The following is a 24978-nucleotide window of genomic DNA, read 5'->3' as shown; positions in this document are numbered from 1 at the left end:
GTAATCAGTGTTTTGACTCAGCAGTGTTGACTCAGTTTAGGATTAGTGAATTTGCTTTTTATCCTGCCCATACTGTATGTATATAATAGCTTGTTTTAATTTCAAAACTGTACTCTGTGTTTTAGTCAAATCCATGAAGGGGAAAAAAAAGATCTCACAGAACTATGTGCTTAAACTCTTTTGGGGAAGCAGCTTTTAAGTCACTGAAAACAACTTTAAAACTGAGAAACTCAAAAACCAATAAACTGCCCATACCAACTCAGAAAAAAAAAAACAAAAAAACAGCTAACCGATCTATCAGCCTTACCCTAGTACATAAGCACTCAAACAAGCTACCACAACATACCAGAGGGATCACGTAACCAGACAACCTTCCCAGTCTCCCTCTTTTCAGCTGCATGTGCTCTGACGGTAGGTCCACAGAGCTGAAATGGGCCACGGATTTCATGTTACCAAGCTGAATCAGCAGATCGGAAATGGCCACAAGATGATCGAGGTGTGACAAAACTGAGGGGCACGGCATCAAATTCCAGGGTTTACAGAAGTTAGGAACTCATTTAATAACTTGAAAATCATTCCAGTGAACTAGAGGTGCAAACTGAACACCCAGAACTGACATATATCAAATTGATAACTTCTATTCAAAATACTCTGATTCAGACCAAGGACTTTGTCAAGAAAGAAACTCCAAATTACCTAATTTTCCCAAGTCATTCCACAATAGTATGATATGGTATGTTTTCTTAATAAAAGCATCATTACCTTGAATGTTCACCGGAAAGGGGGTGAAAAATGATCTGTTTTAATAGAAATTAAATAAAATGCAGCTGTTCTGACATGTTCTATCCTAATAATTACAAACTTACACCAACTGATCAGTTTAAAAGCATTAAGAAAGTTATAGAAGACTTTTCTTGAGATACTATTCAAATGTGTGTGCTTCTGTAAATGTAGCAAAACCACAGAGTTACTTCACTTTGTAAATTCCTGACCTGATGACACGGAGATAAACAGACTCAGTTTTCAATAACAAACCCTGAACAGTGAAATTGTCTCTGATCTGTCTAACATGTCAGTATAATTGAGGAAATCTTTCTTACATTTCTCCAAAAGCTGAATCTGTTCATCTGGACGTACCGTTTTGTGGGAGAAACGTTTCGTCACTCATCTAAGTGACTTCTTCAGTCTCAGCTGACTGCAGGTTTCCCCAACCTCAACCTTCTCCCACAAAACGCTACGTCCAGATGAACAGATTCAACTTTTGGAGATTTACTTTCCTGGATGATTGAGAACGCATCAAGACTTTCTTACATTTATAGCATTATTGACTAAATGAAGTAAAATCAACAGAGCACATAAGCTAGAACACCTGTGAACAGAACAGAGGGTGAGGTGTGTGCCTCACTGTGAAGGAGACTTTGGCAACAAACAAACAAGTATTATTATTATTCTTATTATTCTCATTAGTAGTAGTAGTAGTAGTAGTAGTAGTAGTATTTAATCAAATATTTGGGTACAGAGGTAGGTACCAACTCTCTTGAAATACTATAGATTATAATTAGGCAGAAGCTGAGCCAGAGGTTTGTGTGACTAGTAGACAATTACTCCACAGAAGATGCCATCTCTTCTGTGGTTCACACCACCCTCACCCACCTGGAGCAGAAGAAATCCTATGTCCGTTTGCTCTTCGTGGACTTCTCATCTGCTTTCAACACAATGATCCCACAGACACTTGTTGATAAATTACTGACTTTGGGACTGAGCTCCTCTCTTTGTAACTGGGTTCTGGACTTCCTGACCAACAGACCGCAGTCTGTGAGGATCCACAATGTCTCCTCATCTTCCATAGTCCTCAGCACTGGCTCCGCTAAGGGCTGTGTGCTAAGTCCCCTCCTGTTCACACTGCTTACATATGACTGCTCACCCAACCATCCAGGCTGTCATATTGTGAAGTTTGCGGACGACACAGCTGTGGTTGGTTGCATCACAAACAATGATGAGACCGGCTATAGGAAGAAGGTGGACTGGTGCAGGAATAACAATCTCTGCTTAAATGAGAAGAAGACGAAGCAGATGACTGGACTTCAGGAGGGGAAGACACATACACACACACCCCTGCACGTCGGAGGATCTGCAGTCGAAGTAGTACCCAGCTACAAGTACCTGTGTATGTACCTAGATAGCAACCTCACCTGGAAAAACAACATTTCCAGCCTGATCAGGAAGGCTCACCAGAGGGTCTACTTCCTGAGGAGGTTGAGGCGTGTGGGAATGGAGAGCTCAGTCCTCATCTCCTTTTACAGATGTGCGGTGGAGAATGTTCTGTGCTCTGGCATCAATGTGTGGCACGGAAACTGCACTGTGGCAGAGAGGAAAGCTCTACAGAGGATGGTCAAGGCTGCACAGAGAGTTGTCGGAGGCAGCCTCCCAACCGTCACAGACATATACACCTCCAGATGCTGGAAGAGGGCAACCTGCATCATGAAGGACCCCACTCACCCAGCACACACACTCTTTGTCCCGCTCCCCTCAGGCAGGAGGCTGAGGAGCATTAAATGCAAAACCACCAGACTGAGAAACAGCTTCATTCCAGAAGCTGTGAGACTTCTTGTCAATTTATGCATTGTGAACTGCTATTGTAGCACCTTAATCACTACTGACACTTACTGATACTGTCACTTTATCAATGCTGGTCATCATGCCCTTTGCTGCTAAAGTATTTATTTATACCTATATTTATACCTACACTCTATATCCATACTGGTACTCAGGTTGTTGCACTCTACTTATCGTATTATTTATCGTATTGTTTTATTACTTGTTATTCTGTTTGTTAAAAAAAAAAAACAAAAAAACCCCACCAAAAAACCCCAACTATTTATTTATTACTTTAAAAAAAAAAAAAAAATCTGTTTCTTCTTTATTTTGTTTCTTTTTGCTCCGGGACCGTGTGTACATAATTTCGTTCCACCTCATGTTAACATGTGATGCGAATGACAATAAAGCTCCTTGAATCCTTACTGCCCTGGCTAGTTACACAAATTAGGGCTGTGCGATATGACCAAAATCTCATATCCCAATATAAGACAATTTATCGTCCCGACAACGATATATATCACAAAAATGTTACATTTTCTGTAAATTCTTTAAATCTCGGGCAACTCGACTTGCGTTTAGTGTTTTCAGCTGGGCATCATGCACCTGGAGTAGAGTGTTTTGACCGATGCATGAAACTATGGATTTTTAGACATAGGTTGTAACGGCCGCCATTTTCTTTGTGAGTATTTATTACACAGTGTGCTGCAGGGAAAAGCCTGTTCTAAAGTTCGAGTCCAAGGTTTATTTTTTAGCACCGGACAGCTCTTTTTTTCCTTCTCATCACTAAAATCTCTGCGTCCTCTTTCACATGATTCTTGCGTAGGGGGTAGAAGAGGTTTGTCGTGTTTGAGTCTGTGGGGGGCACTGGTTTCCTGCATAATTTGCACAGTACACTTTTCTTGTCCATGTCAGACTTTTCATAACAAAACCATGCCCATGCTACAGAGGTAGCCCCTTGTTTAGGAATAAGGTCCTCGATTTGCTTTGACTGGTCCTTCTGTTTGGAGCTACCTGGTTCTGCCTCATCTTCACTGGCCATGCTGGTATTCTCTGTGCCTGCATCCACGTGGTGACTGTAAGTGCAATTTAGTTACTTCATGTTTTTACTTGAGGTAATTTGTCTGATGCTTATTCTAAAATTTGAAGTTTGAGAAGAATGTATTTTGCCATGATTTCAGTTTATTTTGAAAAATCTCAACAGGATCTTCAGCTTTATTGTGAAAGGTTTATGTGGAAAATAAACAAGCGGACGGCGGAGCCACACACTGGGTTTACCGTCGTTGTTGCTAACGACAACGCATAAAAACTGCCGCTTGTCCGTCCGTAGTGTGGTTATTTTAAATATAAGCGAAAGAGAGAACTTTAAGAGATTAATATAGCCACTACAGTGACCATCAAAACGATGAAAAATATTGCCATAAACAGTTTATTTTGCGACACCACGAAACAAACGATAGCGTAATATGAAACGATAGACGTTTTCATATTGTCATCCGATATATCGGATATATATAGTTATATCGAACAGCCCTAACACAAATTATTCTTATTTTATAGATGTACAACAGTCAGTTGGATGTATCAGCACCAACCACCAGTAACAGAGGGCAACATCCCTCTCTCACACCGAGTATTATCGATACTAATCTGATATCAGTGCATACTGTGAGGAAGAGATTGGAGGTGTTAACGCTTGATTCCCAAACTACTGACACTTTGCTGCTAGCTTCCTCAATGTTACACTGGTTCTCCTGCAACTGCTCCTATCACTGTCAAGTGCTGAAGTAAGCACAAAACTGATCTGAAAAGACTGGTTTATTGATCCACACTCTGTCACCAATATGTGTTCTAGCTTTTTCAATCAGTGGTTCGGGGATTTGAACCTGCAACTGTATATACACAGACATATTAAAAATTTGGGACGTAACAATTCCCCAGATCAATGTTTTTTTACTTATACATCAATTTACCTCTGTTTTTGTATGGCTTTAATGTTTTGTTTTGTTGAGAAAAACAAACAAATGAGAAATAAAACAAGTATCATCACTTGTTCCTAGCTGGGTCAGCTTCCATTAGATCTGGATGTTTTAACCAGGAATTAACAGCTCCACATGACCAATTAGGATAAGTCAGAGTCTCACAATACATAAAGACAGAGTCACAACACAATGCTGTGCACTTTTCACACCTCTAACAAATACCTTTATTTGGGGTAGCTCCTGTAGGGGTCTCCTGTCCAACACTCACAGACATGGATGAAGATTACTTGAAAACTACACTGGCTGGTAAATATAACAGATCATAATGCTAAACTAGACTTCTTTTAAGAAAATGAATCGAATGAAAAATTCTCCAGCCTCCTTTGTTAGGAATTCAACTGTCTTGTGAGAATAAATAAATAAAATCAGCGTTTTGCTAGCTGTAAAATTAGGAGCCACAGTGAACATAACTGACTTAAATATCGCCACAAAGACCATAAGTCTATCTCACATGATGGAGCGCATTCTGAAAAGTAAAAAAAATAATTAAAAAAATAAAAGAGGAACAGCTGATGAATTAGAAGACGACAGCCCTCCTCCATCTGCTGTGTCTTCATTTTGCTTTGATCTCTGGCACTATGAACAAGCCTGACTTTGGGAGGGGTCGCCCATGAGAATTTCATAAACTGCGCCTTGATGTCTCCAGTTTTACTCAACAATAACAAAGACCAGCCTGTATTAACCGAAGCCCCTGACTGTGGTACACCCTGATAGAAACTCTGTAACATCTGTGAGTATCACTTCAGGCAGGTTCGCTGTGATGGCCCAGTGTTACCGCATACAGCTGTTGCCATAGGTGCACGGAGACACTTTCTCTCTTCTGCAGCAGCAGCAGCACCGCTTCATTCTATTTTTCATGAGCTCAGTCGGTTGCCAGGGTGTTAGTTTCCATGGCCACACTGCAGTCTGATGAAACAAAAACCAAACCAGAACACACGCCCGCACCCCACTACCTCAGTTGTCTTGGCCCAGTACCCTTTATTGCCCGGGGACCACCACGGCAATAAAGGCTGGCACACTAACCGACTGCCATCTCCAACCACCCGTGGTGCCAGCTGAGGTAACATGTGCTAGTTCTCAACCTCCTCTCACTCTCATCTACTGACCAGCCAGAGTGCAGCACAACACCATCAATGATTCAGCAATTTACCACTCCTGATGGATCTACAGGAACACCTCACACAGGAAGTTTCTTCTAATGCCCTTGGGATGCCTGCACCATTATTTTCTAGCGTGCCTGTTACAAGATTGAGAACTACAATGGAAAAATGGAAAAAACACATTTCTTTTTAAATGAGTGAAAAACCTGACCAGAAACAGCTAAACTGTCACAGTGACTGTGATAACTGCTGCATCAATGGATTCCAACTCTGTAAGTGGAGAAGATGTATCACTCTTTCCTCTTCTGTAATAACTGCTGGCAACTCCCAGATTTCAGAAATATGCCTGAAAAAATCTAAAAGCACAAAATCAACTTTGGGTTTGGATTTTTTTCCAATTTCGCAGTTCACTCCTTTATGATAAGAAGAGTGAAGTTGCTGAAGGAGAAGAGTGCAGTGTGAAGAACAAACAAGTAACCGTAGTGTCTGTGAAGGTTCTCAGTAACCGTAACCGTAGTGTTCGTGAGTGCCTGTAAATGCATCTAACCAAGCATGTGGTAGTCCTACCTGGATTATTGGCCTCCCCCTCCAGGACCTGCAGCTCGGTGCACTCAGCGAGCGAGTGCTCCAGGCAGAGCTGCAAGAAGCGGGCCTGGGTTGGGCTCACCCTCTTCAGCAGGGACAGCAGGGCCACCGTCTGCTCGCACTCGTTCCACCCCTTGAACCAGCTGGCCAGCACGCCCACTTGATCGCGAAACATCATGGTCTGCGAGACGGGGGGTTGAAGGCTGGCGGATTGAAGCGTATCTGCTCTTAAGACTGAACGGTAGCTTTACAGCGGTTATTGGCGTCTCTGTTCAGCTGTGGCGCTGTGTTACCATTCTAAGCTTCTTTATTATTAGTCAGGTCAGCGGTCTCTGCCAGTATTCCTGCTGGAGCCTTCTCCTGTATGATAATCTCTGGGTTGTAAGGGTGAGAGAAGATGGGAGGGGGGGGTGTTAGTTGCTCTTCTTGCTGGGCATTAGGTGATACAAACTCCTGCTGCTGCTTAGTCACTCTCAGAGAGATTGAGATTTGATGAGTCAGCTTTCTTCCAGCACAGGCTGTGTCACATCAGCTTCAGCCTCACAGGCATTTTTCTTCAGGGAATCCCTCTCAGCCCTGCAAGAGGGTGTCAGATGTTAAGTGAAGGAGGGGAATAAAGGGAACATTTAACCCACGCTGCTCTCAGCTTCTACTTAAGTAGGTCTCCCCCTTCCTATCAGACCTCTACAGTGACTTTTACAGTGCACTGGGCATCATTAGAAACGCGACGGTGTCCCTGTTGCTTCAGCCTTGCAGCTGCAGTGGGGGAGTTTGGAAGAGAGGGAGAGAAGAAAAAACCCCCTCATATTTTATAGGTCTCCTCCTCGCCATCGCTATGCGAACAGGCTTATGGCATTCACCACCGGGACAAAAATAAATAATTTGCGTTTTTTTTAGGTATCCACCCATTCCTTAAAAATACAGCTGTCGGTACTAGTGGCGCTACATCCCGGAATTTTCCAAAAAGGACGCGGGGTTACCGACGACGGCCACTGGCACGCCTGTGTGCAGCACAGACGGTAGCACAGACTTCCCTCCGTTATTCTAATGACAGGTTAGTTCGTATCGGAGACCGAGATCCGGCAGTGAAGGCTAGCTTTCAGCTGTAAAAACGCTGCAGAGCAGGCTGCGAGCAGACTCCAGGTTCCTGAGCTTTTACCGCTGTCTAAAACTGTCACTTTGCCTCATCAGCACACAGGGAATGACTGTCGCCGTGTGTTAGAGTGTACGAGGAGTTTGTAAAATGTTGTGAAACGGAAAACCAGGGAACAGATCCGTACATTTATCCACGTTCCTATCTAGAACGTTCCCATAGAATAACCGCGTAGCAGCTGTAATTTTAACTCAAGTTACAGTTAGCAAATTTCCCAACAGCGTTAGCACCGCGAATAAAATGTAATGGCTGGGAATTCCACATTCCCCGCGACATTACTTGAAAAGTCCTTAGTCAACCGCTAAAACTGTGTAATTTTCATTTAAAGACTGGAGTAGAGTTGATAAAACAGCGGAGGGAAACGGCTTAGCTAAAAACTTCAATTTGAGTGTTAATCATTGTGGGAGAAACGGTTATTACACACACCGAACTTTAAGGTTCCTACCTGCTGGCGCTGTTCGCATCGTTGGGTTTGTCTCAGAACGGACGGCAGGCTCGGCTTTTTCGGGGAGCGGTGCCCCTTTACTCCCGGTCTGTGAGATTTGCCATCTTGACTAACTTTTCCTCTGTCTCTCCCCCAGCAGACGGGCTCCACTGTCCTAAAACTCCACGGTTAAGCGAGCAGTAAGGTTGTGACACCGACTTCCCTTAATACTTTTCAAAATAAAGCTAAGCAGTGGCGTTGAGCATTTTTAGAAAACGTCATTCAAGAAAACCGAACTACTACAGTAGTTTCAACTTCAGATCGTGTACTTTTTAGTGCATACTATGATTAACTATGAATATAGGTTTCATGAGGAAAGTCAGAAATCAAAGAGAAAAAATAAGAATTTTTTAATTCTGCTTTTTCTCAAGATTTTATCCCCAGAATTCTGATTCTTTTATTATCTCTTAGATTATATCTTTTATTATTGCTTGTTTTAGAATTCTGACGTTTTCCCCTCAAAAATTGATTTGTTTGTCAAAATCCTGACTTTAATTTTTAGAATTATCAGATTTTTTTTCCCATGACTGTCAACCTGTTTTGCATGGATGTACTGGGATTAAAAGTTAAAAACTAGTGCTTCTGAAATGTAATTAAGGACAAGTATGAAGACGCAGTAGATACAATACTAAGCTAAAGTACTCTCTGAAAGATGTTCCTGAATAGTATTTGATCAGATTTTGTACTTAGTTACTTAGTATATTCGTGGACGTTTCTGATAAGCATTCTGCTTTTATTTTGAAGATCGGTGCAGTTGATATCCGGCCTCGTTTCGGCCGCCTTGACGTAAGGGGGGCTCGCTCTGCCCGTTTCCACATGCTAATCATTAACAGCAGAGCATTACGTCAGGGGCTTGGCAGCGCGAGGAAGCACCAAAATAGAGAGAGAGATATAGCGTAGGGGGGCGACCAGCGACGAAACTAGAAGAAAATGTAAGAAAAGGAAATGTTTCCAAAGCCACAGTTAATGAGGTCCACATCCACACAGGAACGATGCTGAATGTTTTAGCTCGTACGTCAGGGAGCCGTGGAAACTATTTTTAGGTGACAGATTCGACTCTATTAAGTGTCGGAATGTAACACGGTTCATTTATTCAACTTTCTATGACTGGCTATTTAATTTCATGCTGCACTGTACGTGTATTCAACTGTACTTCAAAGGTAAATTCGCTTCAGTTTTGGAGAGCTGCTTGTTTAGTTTTAATTATAATTCAAAAGAAGAAAAACGACCATTTTATAAAATACAGCACACTGCACAAGGTGAAAATCTTTTTTGAACAGTGAAAACACTTAATTACAAATAAAACTGAAAAGTAAATATGTATCATTTTGTCTGAGGTATTAAAAGTAAAAGTGGGTGTGAATTTCTGTAGAAATTCAACCCTGTGATTGATAACACATTAAAAATTGACATTACACAAATATTTATTTATTTCCACTTGACTGGGAAACACTGTTCTGTCTGTTTCTTGTGTGAACATTATTTTATTTATTTTTTTTAAATTTAAGTTAAACGTACAAGACTTAGACCACAATATCCAGCACTAGGAGTACACAAGCTTTGAGCCCCTGAGGCTTGGTTTGTGTTTCCTGCTGGTCCTGAACTAAGCATCTGTCACGTGTAAGGTGTTAACCGCTACACCATGGAGCCAACGTAAGTACAATAAAGTATTCCTGGAAGTAAATTCAACTTACTGCTTACTGTAAACAAAGGTAGATAGTAGATACCTGTGTTATGCATCAGCTCTGTCTCCTCCAGAGGCATTAAAAACATTGTTTACATTTTAAGGAAAGAACAGATGTTATCCAAATATATATGTGTGTGTGTGTGTGTGTGTGTGTGTGTGTGTGTGTGTAGTGAGAGAGAGAGAGAGAGAGAGAGAGATTTATGTAGATGGTTGTATGTAACTAAATAACTGCTGTACTACTAATTTACTATTATTGCCCTGGAATCCTGGGCACATATTAGCTTGCACAGAGCGACTCTAATGTTCTCATTTTTTGTTTTCTCAATTCCAAACAATGTTGGGCTGCTGTATAAAATGTAACTACAAACTCAATGCAGTTATTTACAAATCTTACAAACCCATATTTTATTCATAATAGAATGCAGGAAACATCAAATGTTTAAGATGAGAAAATGTACTGTTTTAAGAAAAAACAAACATGAGGTCATCTTGAATCTGATGGTAGCAACAGGACTCAAAAACGTCTGGACAGGGCCATGTTTACCGTGGTATAGCATCCCCTCTTCTATTAACATCAGTCTGTAAATGTGTGGGAACTGAGGAGACGGTTTCTGGACTGTGGGGAGAGAAGTGCTGTCTTATTCTAACATTCCAAATGTTTGCAATTCGTGAAAGATCTGGATTGTTCAGGACTTTTCTCTTCTATGTGAAGCCATACTGTTGTAATAGTCAAAGTATGCAGTTTAGTTTTTTCCCGCTGAAATACAAAAGGCCTTACCTGAAAAAGAGCTCATCTGTGAGCTTATCTTGCTGTCAAGCCTGCTTATACCTTTCAGTATTGATGGTGCCTTTCCAGATGTGCAAGCTGCCAATTCTATAGGCACTAACACACCCCCATACCATCAGAGATACAGCCTTTTGAACTGAGCACTGATAACAAGCCGGATGGTCCCTCTCCTCTTTAGTCTGCACAATGTGGCATCCGTGTTTTACTAAAAGAATTTTAAAATTTGAATTCCACTTTGCCTCAATCCATTTTAAATGAGCTTTGACCCAGAGAAGACTGGATCGTGTTCACATATGGCGTCTTCTTTGCATGACAGAGTTTTAACCTGCCTTTGAACTGGAAGTGTTCCTGAGTGCATGCAATGATTTGTGACAGAAACCAGAGACCCCTCATAATGCGTGAATTATGCTTCTGTGGGAAAGCTATATCATAACTTATGATGTAATCGGAAACTCATTTTAACACTAGGCTGTAACCTCCTACATAACTTGATGTGCACCTCCCATAAAATGTAACTACACGTTGGGTCAATTCATCCCACAAGGACTTGAATGGTGTGCAAGGTTAGTTAGTATAGGGATAAAGGGAGTTTCCAGTTACAGTGTCAGTTGTTTCAATTTCATTTCATTTTATTTATACAGCAAGGTGCTTTATGTTGTAAGATAAAGATGCTACAATAATACACAAAAAACCCAACAATCAGATGACCCCTGAGCACTTGGCGACAGTGGGAAGAAAAAACTCCCTTTTAACAGGAAGAAACCTCAGCAGAAGCAGGCTCAGGGAGGGGCACCCATCTGTTAGACCAGTTGGGGGGTTGAGGGGAGTGAGACAGGACAAAAGACACTGTGGAAGAGAGCCAGAGATTAATAATTAAATATAAGGAAATGTTTTAAACACATGGTGAGTGAAAAGGGGTGACATTTGTAGATTTCCCACAGAAGTCTAAATCAAACTTTAGTCAGGTTACGTGGAAGACTATGCTAAAAAGAGTTTTCGGTTATGACATAAGTTACATTTAAACACAAGTTCTCTCAGGGGCAACGCCAGTTTCCTCCCATAGGGAAGAAGAGGTTAAATAAATGAATGGATGTTCTATTTTAAAGCTATTTTACTACTGTACTGGCTACTGTATCACAGCAGTGATATCATTTGTCTTTTCTACGGTAAACTTTGAACGATCACTCTAAGTGGAAAGGTCAATAAATTATCGGCTTTTAGCGCCCCCGTGTGGCTGACCAGCCATTTTTTAAACTATAAAATCTTAAATATCGTTTTGTCTGTACAATGTGGGCTGTACTGAGTGTAGTTATTAATACATATGCACAGTTGTTTCTTCAAACTTTTATTAAAACACATATCACATTATCTCTCTATTAAAAAAAACAATATATTTATCCAGCTTATTACGTTGTTATACGTCATGTATGTCACATTGAATTCAACTTTACTTGTTTTTGTTAATATGATTTTTTTTCTCCTGAGGCTATCTGAAAAACAAAAAACAAAAAAACAACAGCGAATCGCCTCCATGTGAGCCTTGCTGTGAGTTCCAGTCGGATGGTTTTGTGAGCGAACAGGAAGCAAAAAGTGCCCAGCGTTTAAATACCTACAAATACCAAAGTGTTTAAAAAGAGGAGACACTGGCAGCACTGGAGTGATGTCAATGTGATGATACGTGATTAAAGCTGCTGTTGCTGCTGCTGCTGATGGTTGGGTCGTCACGTATTGCACGTAGCGGATTGGAAATGAGGAAATAACCAGGAAGCTGACAGCAGATCACCTCCTCCTCCTCACAGCTGCTGCTGCTACTTTTATTCACACGTAGCTACAAAGAGAAGCTGCAGTTTGTCAAGCAGAGGTCCGTGGAAACAAGAAGGGTCGTCATGAAACTGGTGGTCATCGTCCCCCTCCTCCTTCTCCTCGAGGTGTCCGGATACGCAGAGTGCAGGTGTTTCTGTCAGGTGAGTGCTGGACGCGGTTCTGACTTACTTCCTACATTGATGGTATTATTTGACTGGGTTACAAAGGATCAGTAAGGCTTACCTGTGTTGTTCAGGTAACTTGTGCTGATTCATTTTACATGAGTGTCGGTTTTTATGGCTACCCTTAAATCCCAACGGAGTTGACTGTGAGTCAATGGCCTCAACTGGAGTTTGCTTCTTGTGTATTGATTTCATTTTAATGAGTTTTTTACACTTGCTTAGTTTTTTTTTGTTGTTGTCAGTGATTCATATATCAGTAACAATACAGTTCTGTTAAAACAATTGTGGTTTGGCCTAGGCCCCTGCATTAAATGTGAATTGGCAGTAAGTAATTTCTTTATTTCTGTGTAATGACACACTGATGTTGTTGCTTATAAATACCAGGTTTTGTAGTTGAGCACCCTGGAGGCATTGTGTTTTGTAACAACGAAGGTGTTATGGTTTAATTCCCCTCATATTTTGATTACTTAAGAATTTTTCTTGTGTACACATTACATTGATATTCAGATCTATACTTTATTGATCCCACAAGGAAAATGACTGTTGAATAAAAATAAATAAAAATAGTACAGTCTACTATTGAAGCACTCTTTACAGTGTTTTCCAATCTTACTTCGGCTTGCTCTCAGGAGCACACTACACTGTACACTGGATAACCAGCTGTTTGCCTGTTACATCAGGTGACAGGCGACCTGGATGACTGCACATGTGATGTGGAGACCATCGACCGCTTCAACAATGACCAGCTGTTCCCAAAACTCCAGAGTCTTCTTGAGTCTGATTACTTTAGGTTCTACAAGGTACGGGGGACTCATGCACCACACATACATGTACACACATCTGTGGGTGAGGTCTGTTGCTCTGAATGTGTGTTTGGCTTCCATTCTCTATAGGTGAACCTGAATAAACCGTGTCCTTTCTGGACTGCCAGCAGTGAGTGTGGTCTGAGAGACTGTGCTGTGCAGCCCTGCTCTCCTGTGAGTTTAACCCTCATATAGCAGCTGTAAACAGACTTTTACACCCCATTCAACCTGCTGTTAATGTCTGATCACCATCTGTATAACTCTTAATGGTAAAGCCACACAGTGGCATTGTTTCTTGTGAACCAACCTAATTGCTTTTGCATATCAAGATTAAATTGAGGGTGCAGCTGTTCTGTATTTAAATACCAAGTGTAAATGGTAAATAGCCTGTATCTGTATAGCGCTTTACTTAGTCCCTATGGACCCCAAAGCACTTTACACTACATTCAGTCATCCACCCATTCACACACACATTCACACACTGTAAGTGTAAATGCAAAGACTAGATTTAAATATCATTTAAATAAAACTGCAAAGATTACATATTAATTCCAGGTGAAAGAGGAGAAATGGTTACATCAGACTGACTGAAACTCTGTCTGTTCACAGAACGAGGTGCCCGAGGGGCTCCGATCCGCTCCCCACAACAAGGTGAGTATCTCAGGATCAGTAAGTGGCACAAACTGGCTGCGACTCAGATGGCCTCTTTGTTTGTGTCCCATTTATTACATCAAATCTGACAACAGTTTACCGTCTCCATATTTAAAGTTCACTGAAGATTAATGTCACTTTGGAAATGAATCAAAACTGGAGTTATACAGTAAGTAAACACACCCTCGTGCAGTTTATCACTTAAATGCCAGATGACTCAAATACAGTTATTAAGAGGTGATGCAGATTCTTCAGTATTAACCTTTGTGTGCACTCGAGTCAGTGCAGTCTCTTCCAGTTACAGGGGAAAAATAGTGTAGACAGCTTCTAATTGATGAGTGCATCTACTGTTATGGGTTAGAGAGGAGCTGCTGTAAAGCCTTGAACATTTTTGCTGTCAGCATCTTGTTTTGTGTTTTCTAAAAAGACGTGAGGACGAACGCAGGAATCTGTATGGAATTATTTTCATGTCAAAAATCATGTGAGAAAAAGCATAATCTGAGCAAATAACTTCATTTCATTGTTTTCCTTTATATTTCAGAACATCCATCTTTTATATCCCATGAAGTCTATGGAAAAAAGCATTGCTTCTTCATTCTTTAGAGAGGGCCTGAGAGATTTCTCTCACATTGTGAAAGGGGTCGCTTGAGTCACTTGTGCAAAAAGAAAACAAAAACAAAAAATCCACAATGGCAATCCTGTCACAGCTCTCCCCCAAACTCAGCATAAAGACCCACTTTCCAATAATTATCTCATCTTCTTTTTTTTTTTTTGCTCATCCTGCCGAAGACTTGATGAGCTTTAGCTGTGTCGAGCATCCGTCCATCTTTCCGTTCGCCCATTAACAATTTACAAGAGTCACTACTGCTCCTACAGCACAATTTAATCAAACTTTTACAGTCAACACAACACTGGTCTCCATTGAAACTATAGTCAAGGTTTCATTTTTTTTTTTTTTCAGAGTTTTGAAATTAAAAAAAAATTCACTGATGCAGAATGTAGATGAACCATATTATCATTATTATTATTATTATTATTATTATTATTATTATTATTATTATTATTATTATTATTATTATTATTATTATTACTTTAGCTTAGAGACAGACCCACACTGCTCCTCAGCTGCCAAAGACATTTTATACCATCCATTAAATCTACAAATCCTCACAGTGTGGCAATATTTCTGGATTTGTGGCTAATGTGACAGTTTTGTAAATGTAACACCTGTACCAACGATTTCAGAGTACTGTACCACATTTTGCATTTTATAAAGACTAATTTTGTAGTTGTTGTGGGTTTTACAGGAGGACGTAATGTTTAAAATTAAAACAAACAAACAAAAAGGTCAGGGGATTTTTGGGGTTTTATTTGCTGGTGCACTAGAGCACCTTTTTGCATCAATAAAAAACGTTTCTATGTTTAATGCTCGACATGTATTAAAAATAAAAATGTACTAAATCACATTTTTTACATGATGGCATTAAAGTGAACAGGTTTATCCGCTGTGTTGTGTTAGCAGTTAGCAGTTTTGTTACTTTCACTTTCAGTAACAGTGCTTTTGCTTCCTGCTGTTAATGAGTCATCACAGCAAGTTTGATAGAATATAGCTTTGCTGCCCCTCAGATTTCCTCAGTAATTCATAGAATTGTAAATTTAATGTGTGTGTGTGTGTGTGTGTGTGTGTGTGTGTGTGTGTGTGTGTGTGTGTCAGTATTCAGCAGAAGCGAACGAACAGCAGGATGAGTGTGAGAAGGCGAAGCATCTGGGAGCTGTAGATGTCTCATTAAGGTGAGTCTCGTTTATTTTGCTGAGTTCTTTTCTTCTTCTAAAAGTGACTTTTTGACCTTTTTTTTTATTCAGATTGTTCTTTTGAGTGAATTGTGCACTGCATTGGATGAAACTGTCTGGAAGGTGGTTGGGGTTGGGTGGTGAGCATACAAGGCATAGTTCGGGTGAAAGCTGCTTCTTTAGCCTGAAGAACCATACTCGTTATCTTTGCTATTGGGAACAAAATCATTAATATGTAACTCAAATTATTTTCTGGTAACATGTTCAAGTGGGATACCAAAGTAGGATTTAACTTTCTTTTCTGACATATGAACCTCCACACTGAGGTTGAGCACAACTTAGCCAACTGAGTGCTCTCCTTTTTGTTCCCAGCGCTGAGACCAGAGAGGCTCTGCTCGACTGGAACAAATACGACGACGAAGCAGAACGCTTCTGCGTGGTTGACGGTACGTCTCAGTCCAGCTGAATGAAGGAAGAAGCAAATTTGATACATTTTGATTACCAAAAATAACTGCTAATTGACACTAGGCAGAAATATGATACTCAATTGCTGTATATTTTAAGGCAACACGTGTATGTTAACAACAAACTTAAAGAATGAAAATGTTTTGGAAACATGACAGATTATTTAGCATAACTGAAAGGGAACATAAAGAAAAGATAGTATGTCTTGTTTTTGGTAAGGGGATATGATTACAATAGACATTTTTAGGGAATGTGATGCTATGTTTAAGCAGTATTGGGACTGACTGTAAAACATACTCCAAGGAGTAGTTTTAGGGAACATGATTCAAGCAATTACAACACAGAGGATGGTGCAACATGTAGAAAATGCAATGAAACACTAGGATCCATTTCTCCAGAACCTTTATGAAATGCTATTGTGTAACTCCTCTTTCCTGAATAAATCCCCTCTACCACCACCCTCTGCTACATTCTGTCACATGTGGCTGACAAAAAAGATGGTTTCATTATAGTGACTTGCAGCTGAATAAAGGCTTGCTCTTTTCCAGACGAAGAGTCACCAGACTCCCAGTATGTCGACCTGCTGCTGAATCCAGAACGCTTCACAGGCTACAAAGGACCAGAAGCCTGGCAGATCTGGAACAGCATCTATGAGGAGAACTGTTTCAAGTAAGCGTTCAGAGGCCACAAAATAAGTGACTGTAGTTTATGCTTTAGGGTGATTCACAGTTCAAAAATAATCCCAAGTTATCTCACACTGGGACTTAGAGGTTGTTACCTCTTACTTCATCCCCTGTTTGAAATTCATTGCTTTAGCTCACGTCCAGCCAAGTTTTGAGGAGCAGGCGGATGGCTCTTCAATGCTCAAAGCCATAGAGGTGTCCGCAGTGACCATGTTAGGGATATCTATATCCTCTGACATCAGAATAGTCTGAAGCCTGAGCTTTGGCTCACAGGGATGATTTGTATATAGAGTGACATCATGTTGCCATGTGTACTATCAACATCCACCACTGTGACCACCCTGTAATGAAAAGGAAACCTTTATGTGTCCTTCCCAGACCGTATACTATCAAACGACCACTAAATCCCATCTCATTCCAAAACAGCCCAGGAAGTGAAGGTAGGAACTCTTCAGTGTTATATCTCACCATTTTTCTAAAACAATCGCAGTTTTGTTTTTTTCTCTGTTTCTAATGACACGTACTTTGTTTGCAGCGAGGACCTTCTACAGCTGGCTGGAAGGTAAGCTGATGCTTCACCTTAAGATTCTCTTTTTGTCAAGTTTTTGATAAATTCTCTGCCTTTCTCTCTCTCAGGCCAGTGTGTGGAGAAAAGGGCTTTTTTCCGGCTCGTCTCAGGTCTCCACGCCAGCATTAACATACACCTGAGTGCCAGATATCTGCTGGATGGTGAGGCATAAAAAACAGCCCTTGTTCATTTTCTTTTTCCTTTTGTCTGAAGAGTCAAAATAAGCTCTTTTGTCATAATGGTTCTTAACTGACACTCACTTTTATTGCCTTCTTTTCTTCAGACCGCTGGTTTCAGAAGAAGTGGGGTCACAATGTGTCGGAGTTCAGACAGCGTTTTGACTCGGGGCTGACGGCCGGCGAAGGGCCCAAGAGGCTCCGCAACCTTTACTTCCTGTACCTGATAGAGCTGCGAGCGCTGGCTAAAGTTCTGCCGTTCTTCCAGCAGTCATCCTTCCAGCTGTACACGGGCAGACCTGAGGAGGACCGGAAACACAAGGAGCAGCTGGTGGACATCCTGGAGCTGGCTAGGTTGGTCTCAGACCACACCAACCATTGATAAGTTTTGTTAGGTTTTCACTGAATAAGGCTATAGCATGCCCTTTTTTTCTTGATACCTAGTATTCATGTTCTATAAAGGAAAGATCAACCATATTGTGGTTTTTAGCAGTTAATTTCACGCAAAGTGCGTTAATCAGAAATGCCTGATTTGATATAGATTTACACTGGTTGTCAAGGTGCAGCTTGAAGATCTTGCCGTAGTTCTGCTGTGGAATTGACTCCATGAAGCTGAGATCAGGGCAACTTGATGGTCAGGTCAACTGCTGCAAGAGTCCTTGTACTTCTGGTGGCTGAAGTTTTCCTTGTGGCTCTGGCCGTACACTTGCCATCACTGTCATGCTCCAGAATGAAATTGGCACAAGTCAGATAGCTTATTGACAACATCACAAAATGGATATGAATGTAAACATCTGAACTGTATGGGGTCTGATGAGAAGAGAGTGGATGGGTGGTGTTAGAAAGAAGTGAGCTCTGTTAGCACTCTGTACTCTGGGAAATGTAGGCGACAGATTCTGACATAGTAGAAAACACCTGTGGTTTTACAGCAGCGCTTTTTTAGTCCAACAGTTTAATCACAGTCCCTTCCAAGGTTAATATAGTTAGCTAAAAGTAAACTGAAAACTACAACTAGATGTGAGAAAGTGTTGTAGTTCACTAATAATAAAAATAATAATAAAATAAAAACTAGACTTTTGAAAAAAATTCAAACTAACTGGAATGATTTTGAGAACTAGCCAAAATGAAATACAAATTTCATTACAACTTGCTTGATAAGTCATGGATAGGTGTGTTTATTATAAACTGTGAGTCAACTGCTTTCAAGAAGTTCAGCGTGTTTATATTATTATATCTGTACTAATATCCCCAAATCTTGCCTCTGACATATGCCCTCCTTACAATAATCACTAAAAAGACTAAAACGAACACTGCAACTAATAAAAACTAAACATGTTCAAACAATAAAAACTAAACCAAAAAAAGAAATTCTACTCTCAAAACTAACTGAAACTACACTAAATTAATAACAAAAAGTCCAAATGAAATAACAATAAAAGCTAAAAACAAATTAAATAATACAACACTGTACTAACTCTGGTCACTTCTTTGCACTTCACACTTCTTTCTTTATTAATTTCTGGCTCTTTTCCAAGGCATGTCTTTTATCCTGTCTTCCTTTTACCACAACCGGTCGCGGCAGATGGCCGCCCCTCCCTGAGCCTGGTTCTGCTGGAGGTTTCTTCCATTTTTTAAAAGGGAGTTTTTCCTCCCCACTGTCGCCAAAGTGCTTACTCATAGGGGGTCATATGATTGTTGGGTTTTTCTCTGTATGTATTATTGTAGGATCTACCTCACAATATAAAGCACCTTGCAGCGAATGTTGTTGTGAATTGGCGCTGTATAAATAAAATAAAATTGAACTTCCATGCAATGTTTTGATGACGTTCATCCTCTTTTCTAGATCTTTCCCTTTGCACTTTGATGAGGCTTCTCTGTTTGCTGGGGATGAAAAGGAAGCAGCCAAACTGAAGGTCAGCAAGTGCTTTAAACTCTGCTGAAGTTGATATTGTGGATGTAATGCACCGACTGATTACATATTCACAGGGATGTTAATGAATATTTTCAGAATGCTCCCCACCCATATTTTTGATTGTTTGAGCTCATAAAATTCAAAGTGATTTATAATTAACCTTCTGGTTTAACTGCATAAAAGCATTCAGTTGTATTCTGGCCACGCCAGTTAGAACTCTACGTGAAATTGTGCTGTAAAAACATCAATGCATCAAAAAATGCTCTAGCTGCAGAGTGAATGCAGATACAGAGATATGGGGAAGCCAATGCTTCAAAACCTTTTATTGCATTAACAAAGCTGCTGGGGGAGCAGACACACATTAATACTGACTGAAGTTGCAGTTTTAATTTGTGTGGGTAACTTTCAAGATTTAAAATGACCTGAGTTTTCTGTGAATGTCAGGAGGATATCAGACTGGCCTTCCTCAACATCTCCAGGATCATGGACTGTGTTGGGTGCTTTAAGTGTCGCCTGTGGGGGAAACTGCAGGTACCTGTTACTTTCCTCTTAGTGCCTCTCATTAGCTTGTAGCGCTTCTTCTGTAAAGATGAACTTGATTTTTTTTGTTTGTTTTGTTTTGTTTTGTTTTGTCTTGATCGCTGCCTCTCTTGTGTCACAGACCCAGGGATTAGGCACAGCCTTGAAGATTTTGTTTTCAGAGCGACAGCTTGAAGCTCTGCCCAAATCCAGTAACCAGCGACCCAGTTTCCAGCTCAGCCGGCAGGAGATCGTCTCCCTGTTCAACGCCTTCGGAAGGTCAGAGAGAGAGGCTGTGGACATCAAGTGATACATGTGCCATATTTAAAAAAAAATCTTCTTAGTTCCAGCTCACACCCACTCTGCTCCTTGGGGAGCTTTTGTTGCCTCCACATTAGTTTATTATTGTATCTGAAGCACTTTTAAAACCTGAAAATGATTTTTGGATATGATAAGCATGCGCCATTTATTATTCAGAAGCCTTTGATGCATCTCCTCTGCGAAATCCTTCTTGAGCTGAGTGCTTGATCTATCAGGAAATTTAGACTGATATTTATTTAAGTTACTAAATGCTTAATTTAATTGTGTGCAAATACAAAAGTAAGTAAATTTAATCAATATCAAACTTCTAAGTCCGTCACTTTAGAACAAGTTTATCTCTATTAATAGGAACTTATATAAGTCAGTACTGATCTTATTGGAAATTCACACTCATTTAAAATAAAAGTTAAAACAAATATGTTCAACATGAAATCTAAATAGTGCAAAACTTGCCTAAATTCTCTGTAAATTGCAAATATTATATTGTAGCCGCAGAGAAACTGGGTTTAATGTTAGTGAAAACATACTGGAGTATTTTTATCATTATTTTGTACTTATTATTTTAACTGTGTTCTCCTGAATCGTGCGCAGGATTTCGACGAGCGTCAGGGAGCTGAAGAACTTCAGAGTACTGCTAGCAGAGGAACAGTGAGGACATCCAGAGGAGTCTGCCTTCACCTGTTGACTCTTCTCTGATGGGGCTTTATTTCAACATGTGCACTTTTGTGGTCCCAGGCCACCGACTGCCGTCTTTCCTGCTGTCTTAAACCTGCTGAAATGTCGACTGAAAGATCAGCTTTAATCAGTCAAGTGTTTATTTTTCCTTAAAATAATGCATTGCTCTCTTTTGAATTAAAATAGTCTTTTTCTTTTTTTTAAATACAAAATCACACTTTGTGGTATGGTTTAACGTTCCTTCAAGTGGTATCATTTTTTTTTTGCTGATGGAGAAACGTGCTTGTCTATTTTCAAATGTGCTTTGATCAATGAAATCACTTCAGTTGCTGTTTGGGAGCTGACTGCTAAGAATTCTGCCTCACCTGTTCACACCTGTGTTGTTGGGATTATGCTTTGCTCCTGAGGATGGCGCTGTTTGTCAAGAAAATAGATGGGAAACGTCAAATCTAAATTGAATGCGGGCCACAAATATGCAGTATGTGGAAAAGAAAACTATACAGGAATGCACACCAACGTTTAAAATTCATTATCACACTGATTCTCGTAACATTCATCCTCTGTTTTCAGAGTAGCAGGTACTTTCAGGTGCATGTCCAGAAGTTATAATGAAACCTGTTTCCACCTGGGAGGAAGGTTTTGTAAACCCTTCAGCACAGATCCCCAAAATATTTATATACAGTTGGTAATATTCAGATTGTACATTGTATTTGTGTATAAGTTTGGAGATTTAAAATAAAAAATAAAAAAAGTCATTTTATTAAAATGTAAACGGTAATAAAATATTAAAATTATTTTTAAATGTTCTAAATTCAAAGCTGGTTTTTATGAAATAAATTTGAATATTTGTATTTGTATGTGGGCGTGGTTTGCGCTTATGTGTTCAGTGGTTTGGTCAGAGAGTCTGCGATGGATGTGTGAGAGCGCTGGAGGGCAGCATGCAGCCGCCCGCAGACAGTGAAGGGTTAACCTGTAATAGGATGAATGGATATTGTGGTGAGCAGCATCTGATTACACAGAAACGCCAGCAGGCACCGGAGGGGGGAAGACACGTCCGTACACCTACCAGCCCAGACAGCTTTTCGTTCCTGCCGGGGAACACAAACGCGCCCTTTTTCCTTTTTAATTAGCGTTATCATTATTTTTTCCCCCTTCTCTCAGCGTGTAGGCTATAACTTTACGTTTTTTTTCTTCTTTTTTTCTTTTTTTAACCGAGCCGAGCAGGAACCGAGCCCGCCGTTATATTGGGAGTTTGTTGAAACAGTGCTGTGGCTGGAGAAGTGTAAATGGCTGAGGGAGGTCGACGGAGGACTGGGGAGACAACTTGCAAGATGTCGCACTTTGTGGAAGCCTAAAAAAGGAGTGTTTGTTTTGTTTTTTTAAAGCGAATATTACTGTTAGCGTGACAAGAGGTGGTGAAAGAGGAGGGGAGAGGCTGCAGCTCCAGGAGGATCTTGGTGTTCGTTTGTTCCTCCGGCTCGGAGAGAAACAGGTAAGGCTCCTCACCTGCCTGCTGTCTGCACATGTTCACACCCTGAACACTGGAAAAACTTTGTGATGGGAAAACTGCCCAATGCAAGCAACTGGAAGGAAGTGCTGCTGTTTTATCGCCGCCTTTTTGTCTTCCTAAAATGTTTCCACGTGTATTTCATAGAGACTAGTTTTAGTTATTATTGATCTAGCTCTAAGTATAATCAGAAATACACCATCTGTAATGAATATGTAAACATCCATGCAGTGACTGTTAAACTTGCCATTTTTCATATTCCAAACCGAAATGTGTAACCTTACGTTTTAAAGCGGTACCAGGTGATTTTTGACCAGCAGGGGGCAGAAAAATCCCCAAACTCTCTACTTTACTCACTTTACTTTACCATGTAGTAATTTAAATAGATTTTAACTTTGTGCTATTATAATTCTGCCCTTTTGCTGCCCGTTGTTGTTGCTCATATTAATTAGTATCTGTAAGTGAGCCCAAAAAAACATGAATAACACACATGACCCTTGCGAGGCACAGCTTTAGCAAAGTGTTATAACAGCAGTGCAGACAATGGCAGGTGTAGTGTTGCAGTCTTTTTTTCCCCTTTAAGTTTGTCCTGTGTTAAAGTGCTTTACAAATGTGCCTCCAGTAGGGCCCTCCTCCAATTATACTAGGGACAAACCACAGGACTGAAGTAACAGAATTTTAGCAATGAAACAGTTAAATATATATGTTAAATGTTTTACATGAGGAAAAAAATATGCATACATTGGCTCAAGTCTACTTAGCATGGAGAATTTGAGTTTGGTTAACAGTTACATTGGTTGTCAGATTTACTGTTCCAAAAACTTTGATTTGCATCTGTAAACATAACCTGAACTAAAAGAGTGCAGGAATCGGGTTACTAGTGCTTATCATGTGTATAAGAACCTGATTTCCCAAAATACTTAAGTCCATGCGAGTAAAGGAAGATGATTTAGGCATTTCAAAAGGTGTCAGTGATCTGCCAGCATGAGAATTAAGATTTGAAGTAAGGTGTGGAGAAAGGAGCAACAAAATCATAATCAATTTTGTTGCTTTACCTTCATGACAGTAATGAAGTGTTGTTTCTGAGCCTTCCGCACTTTACTCTTGCTCTTTACTCATCATTATGATTATGATTTGAGAAGGAAGAAAGTTTGGAGGCTATAGGAACCTCCCCCACCTTAAAGCTCTCTCCTGCCAAACAAGTTGAATTTCTTGGAAACATGTGATATGTCAACACAGAGCGTTCACTCCCTCCCAGTCTGTCAGATCACTTGTCCTTACATACTCCTTCTTGAAAATATGACCTCCCCCCCAAAAAAGTCAAAAAAGCAAAGAGTGCAGGTCTGTTTGTTGACAGTAGAAATATTTCCATGTGGCTCTATCGTGCATCACTTATCAAGAAAGTTGCATGAACCTGTTAGCTGACAGATGATTTCTTTTATCATTTCAGCTCTGTTTTTACGAACCCTGTTGTAGCTGCATTCATTCAGGCTTGGGTTGAATTTTCTGGAAAGCGTGCTTCCATGCAGTCAAATGTGAATAGCAGGGGAAGCAGGTTAATCTTCGGTCGTGTTGCCTGCAGCATGCAACAGATTGAGCTTAGACTCCCAGGGCCTATGTCCCGTTTGCAAGCTTTATGTTTCCGTGCTGAGCTGGAGGGAGCTGCCACGGAGGCTATTTTAGACCAGGATGGCCTCCGTGATGTGGTTCTGGTCTGGTTAGAAGTGAGCTGGGAGAACAGCTGTATGTGTGGGAACAAGGCTGAGTTGTCCTTTTCTTTGACTCAGTCTCTGGAACGCCATACTTTGGCTCTCTGTGATCTGCTTTCGTTTTTTCTGCTCTCGCCTCTCACTGCCAGAGAAGCGTCACATGGTTTGCTGTCAGTTAGACACAGAGCCTCGGGCTGCAGGCAGCAGCTGTCAGATGGTACAGGACTGCCATCAGTGAGCGGGAAAGTGAAACGTGGCCAAAATGCATGATTGCATTTAACACACAAATTGCTGACAGTGATGTTTGTTCTTAAAAATGACTCTTTTCATAGTAAAGGTTGCTGACCCCTCCCCGAGATGGAGAACCCCTATGCTTTCATCAAACTGACGTTTCCATGTGGCTTATATTTGTTTCTACTTGCAAGATGCTTTGGTTTGGATGAACACTGTTAAATAACTGCCAGTACTGTTAAATAACAGTACTGGCAGCTAGATTTGCCAACATACTGTTATTTTACAGTGTATCTACTGTGATCTAGTAGGTACTTCTTACTAGAGTAGGTAATTCTTACTAAAAAGTGAAAATTAAAATTATTAAAATACAGTCCTGCATAGCATATATGCACTTTTTGGGTGTTCTTACTATAATCTTTGTAATCAGTGCATAACTTTAAAACCTATTAAAGTGAGAACTGTATCCTCTCAGTTGGCATTTTCTGTTTTCTGTAGGTAGGTTTTTATGTCTTTCTTGAACCAAAAACAAGGTTCCTCACTGTTAAT

The 24978-nt window shown here is 40.4% G+C and overlaps 3 protein-coding genes across 5 annotated transcripts in view; 2 read left to right on the top strand and 1 right to left on the bottom strand.

Moving 5' to 3' along the window:
- Positions 1–8192, bottom strand: part of samd4a (sterile alpha motif domain containing 4A) — a 68629-nt gene extending 60437 nt beyond the window's left edge. The window contains exons 1-2 of one of the 2 annotated variants that reach the window (XM_039601879.1): positions 7921–8192; positions 6305–6898 (exon numbers count right to left, since the gene is read on the bottom strand). In XM_039601879.1, coding sequence (XP_039457813.1) covers positions 6305–6500 — 196 coding nt within the window. In that variant the 5' untranslated portion in view covers positions 6501–6898; positions 7921–8192. The remainder of the gene's footprint in view (positions 1–6304; positions 6899–7920) is intronic. The other variant, XM_039601906.1, reaches the window with a different exon arrangement.
- Positions 8193–11941: 3749 nt separating this feature from the next.
- Positions 11942–21754, top strand: ero1a (endoplasmic reticulum oxidoreductase 1 alpha). Its single transcript, XM_031736332.2, has 15 exons — positions 11942–12397; positions 13099–13218; positions 13312–13395; positions 13831–13872; positions 15587–15663; positions 16036–16109; positions 16677–16797; positions 17190–17251; positions 17347–17373; positions 17448–17540; positions 17663–17909; positions 19399–19468; positions 19912–19998; positions 20129–20265; positions 20899–21754. The coding sequence occupies exons 1-15, from the start codon at positions 12320–12322 to the stop codon at positions 20957–20959; spliced, it is 1380 nt and encodes a 459-aa protein (XP_031592192.1). The 5' UTR covers positions 11942–12319; the 3' UTR covers positions 20960–21754.
- Positions 21755–21959: 205 nt separating this feature from the next.
- The window catches only part of pacsin3 (protein kinase C and casein kinase substrate in neurons 3), a 121307-nt gene continuing 118288 nt past the window's right edge, over positions 21960–24978 (top strand). Inside the window, exon 1 of one of the 2 annotated variants that reach the window (XM_039601826.1) lies at positions 21960–22474. The gene's annotated coding sequence lies outside the window, so the exon portion shown is untranslated. The remainder of the gene's footprint in view (positions 22475–24978) is intronic. The other variant, XM_039601785.1, reaches the window with a different exon arrangement.

Source organism: Oreochromis aureus, linkage group 1, assembly GCF_013358895.1.
Source record: "Oreochromis aureus strain Israel breed Guangdong linkage group 1, ZZ_aureus, whole genome shotgun sequence".
NCBI classification, from domain to species: domain Eukaryota; kingdom Metazoa; phylum Chordata; class Actinopteri; order Cichliformes; family Cichlidae; genus Oreochromis; species Oreochromis aureus.
This window is presented reverse-complemented; position numbering and strand designations above follow the sequence as displayed.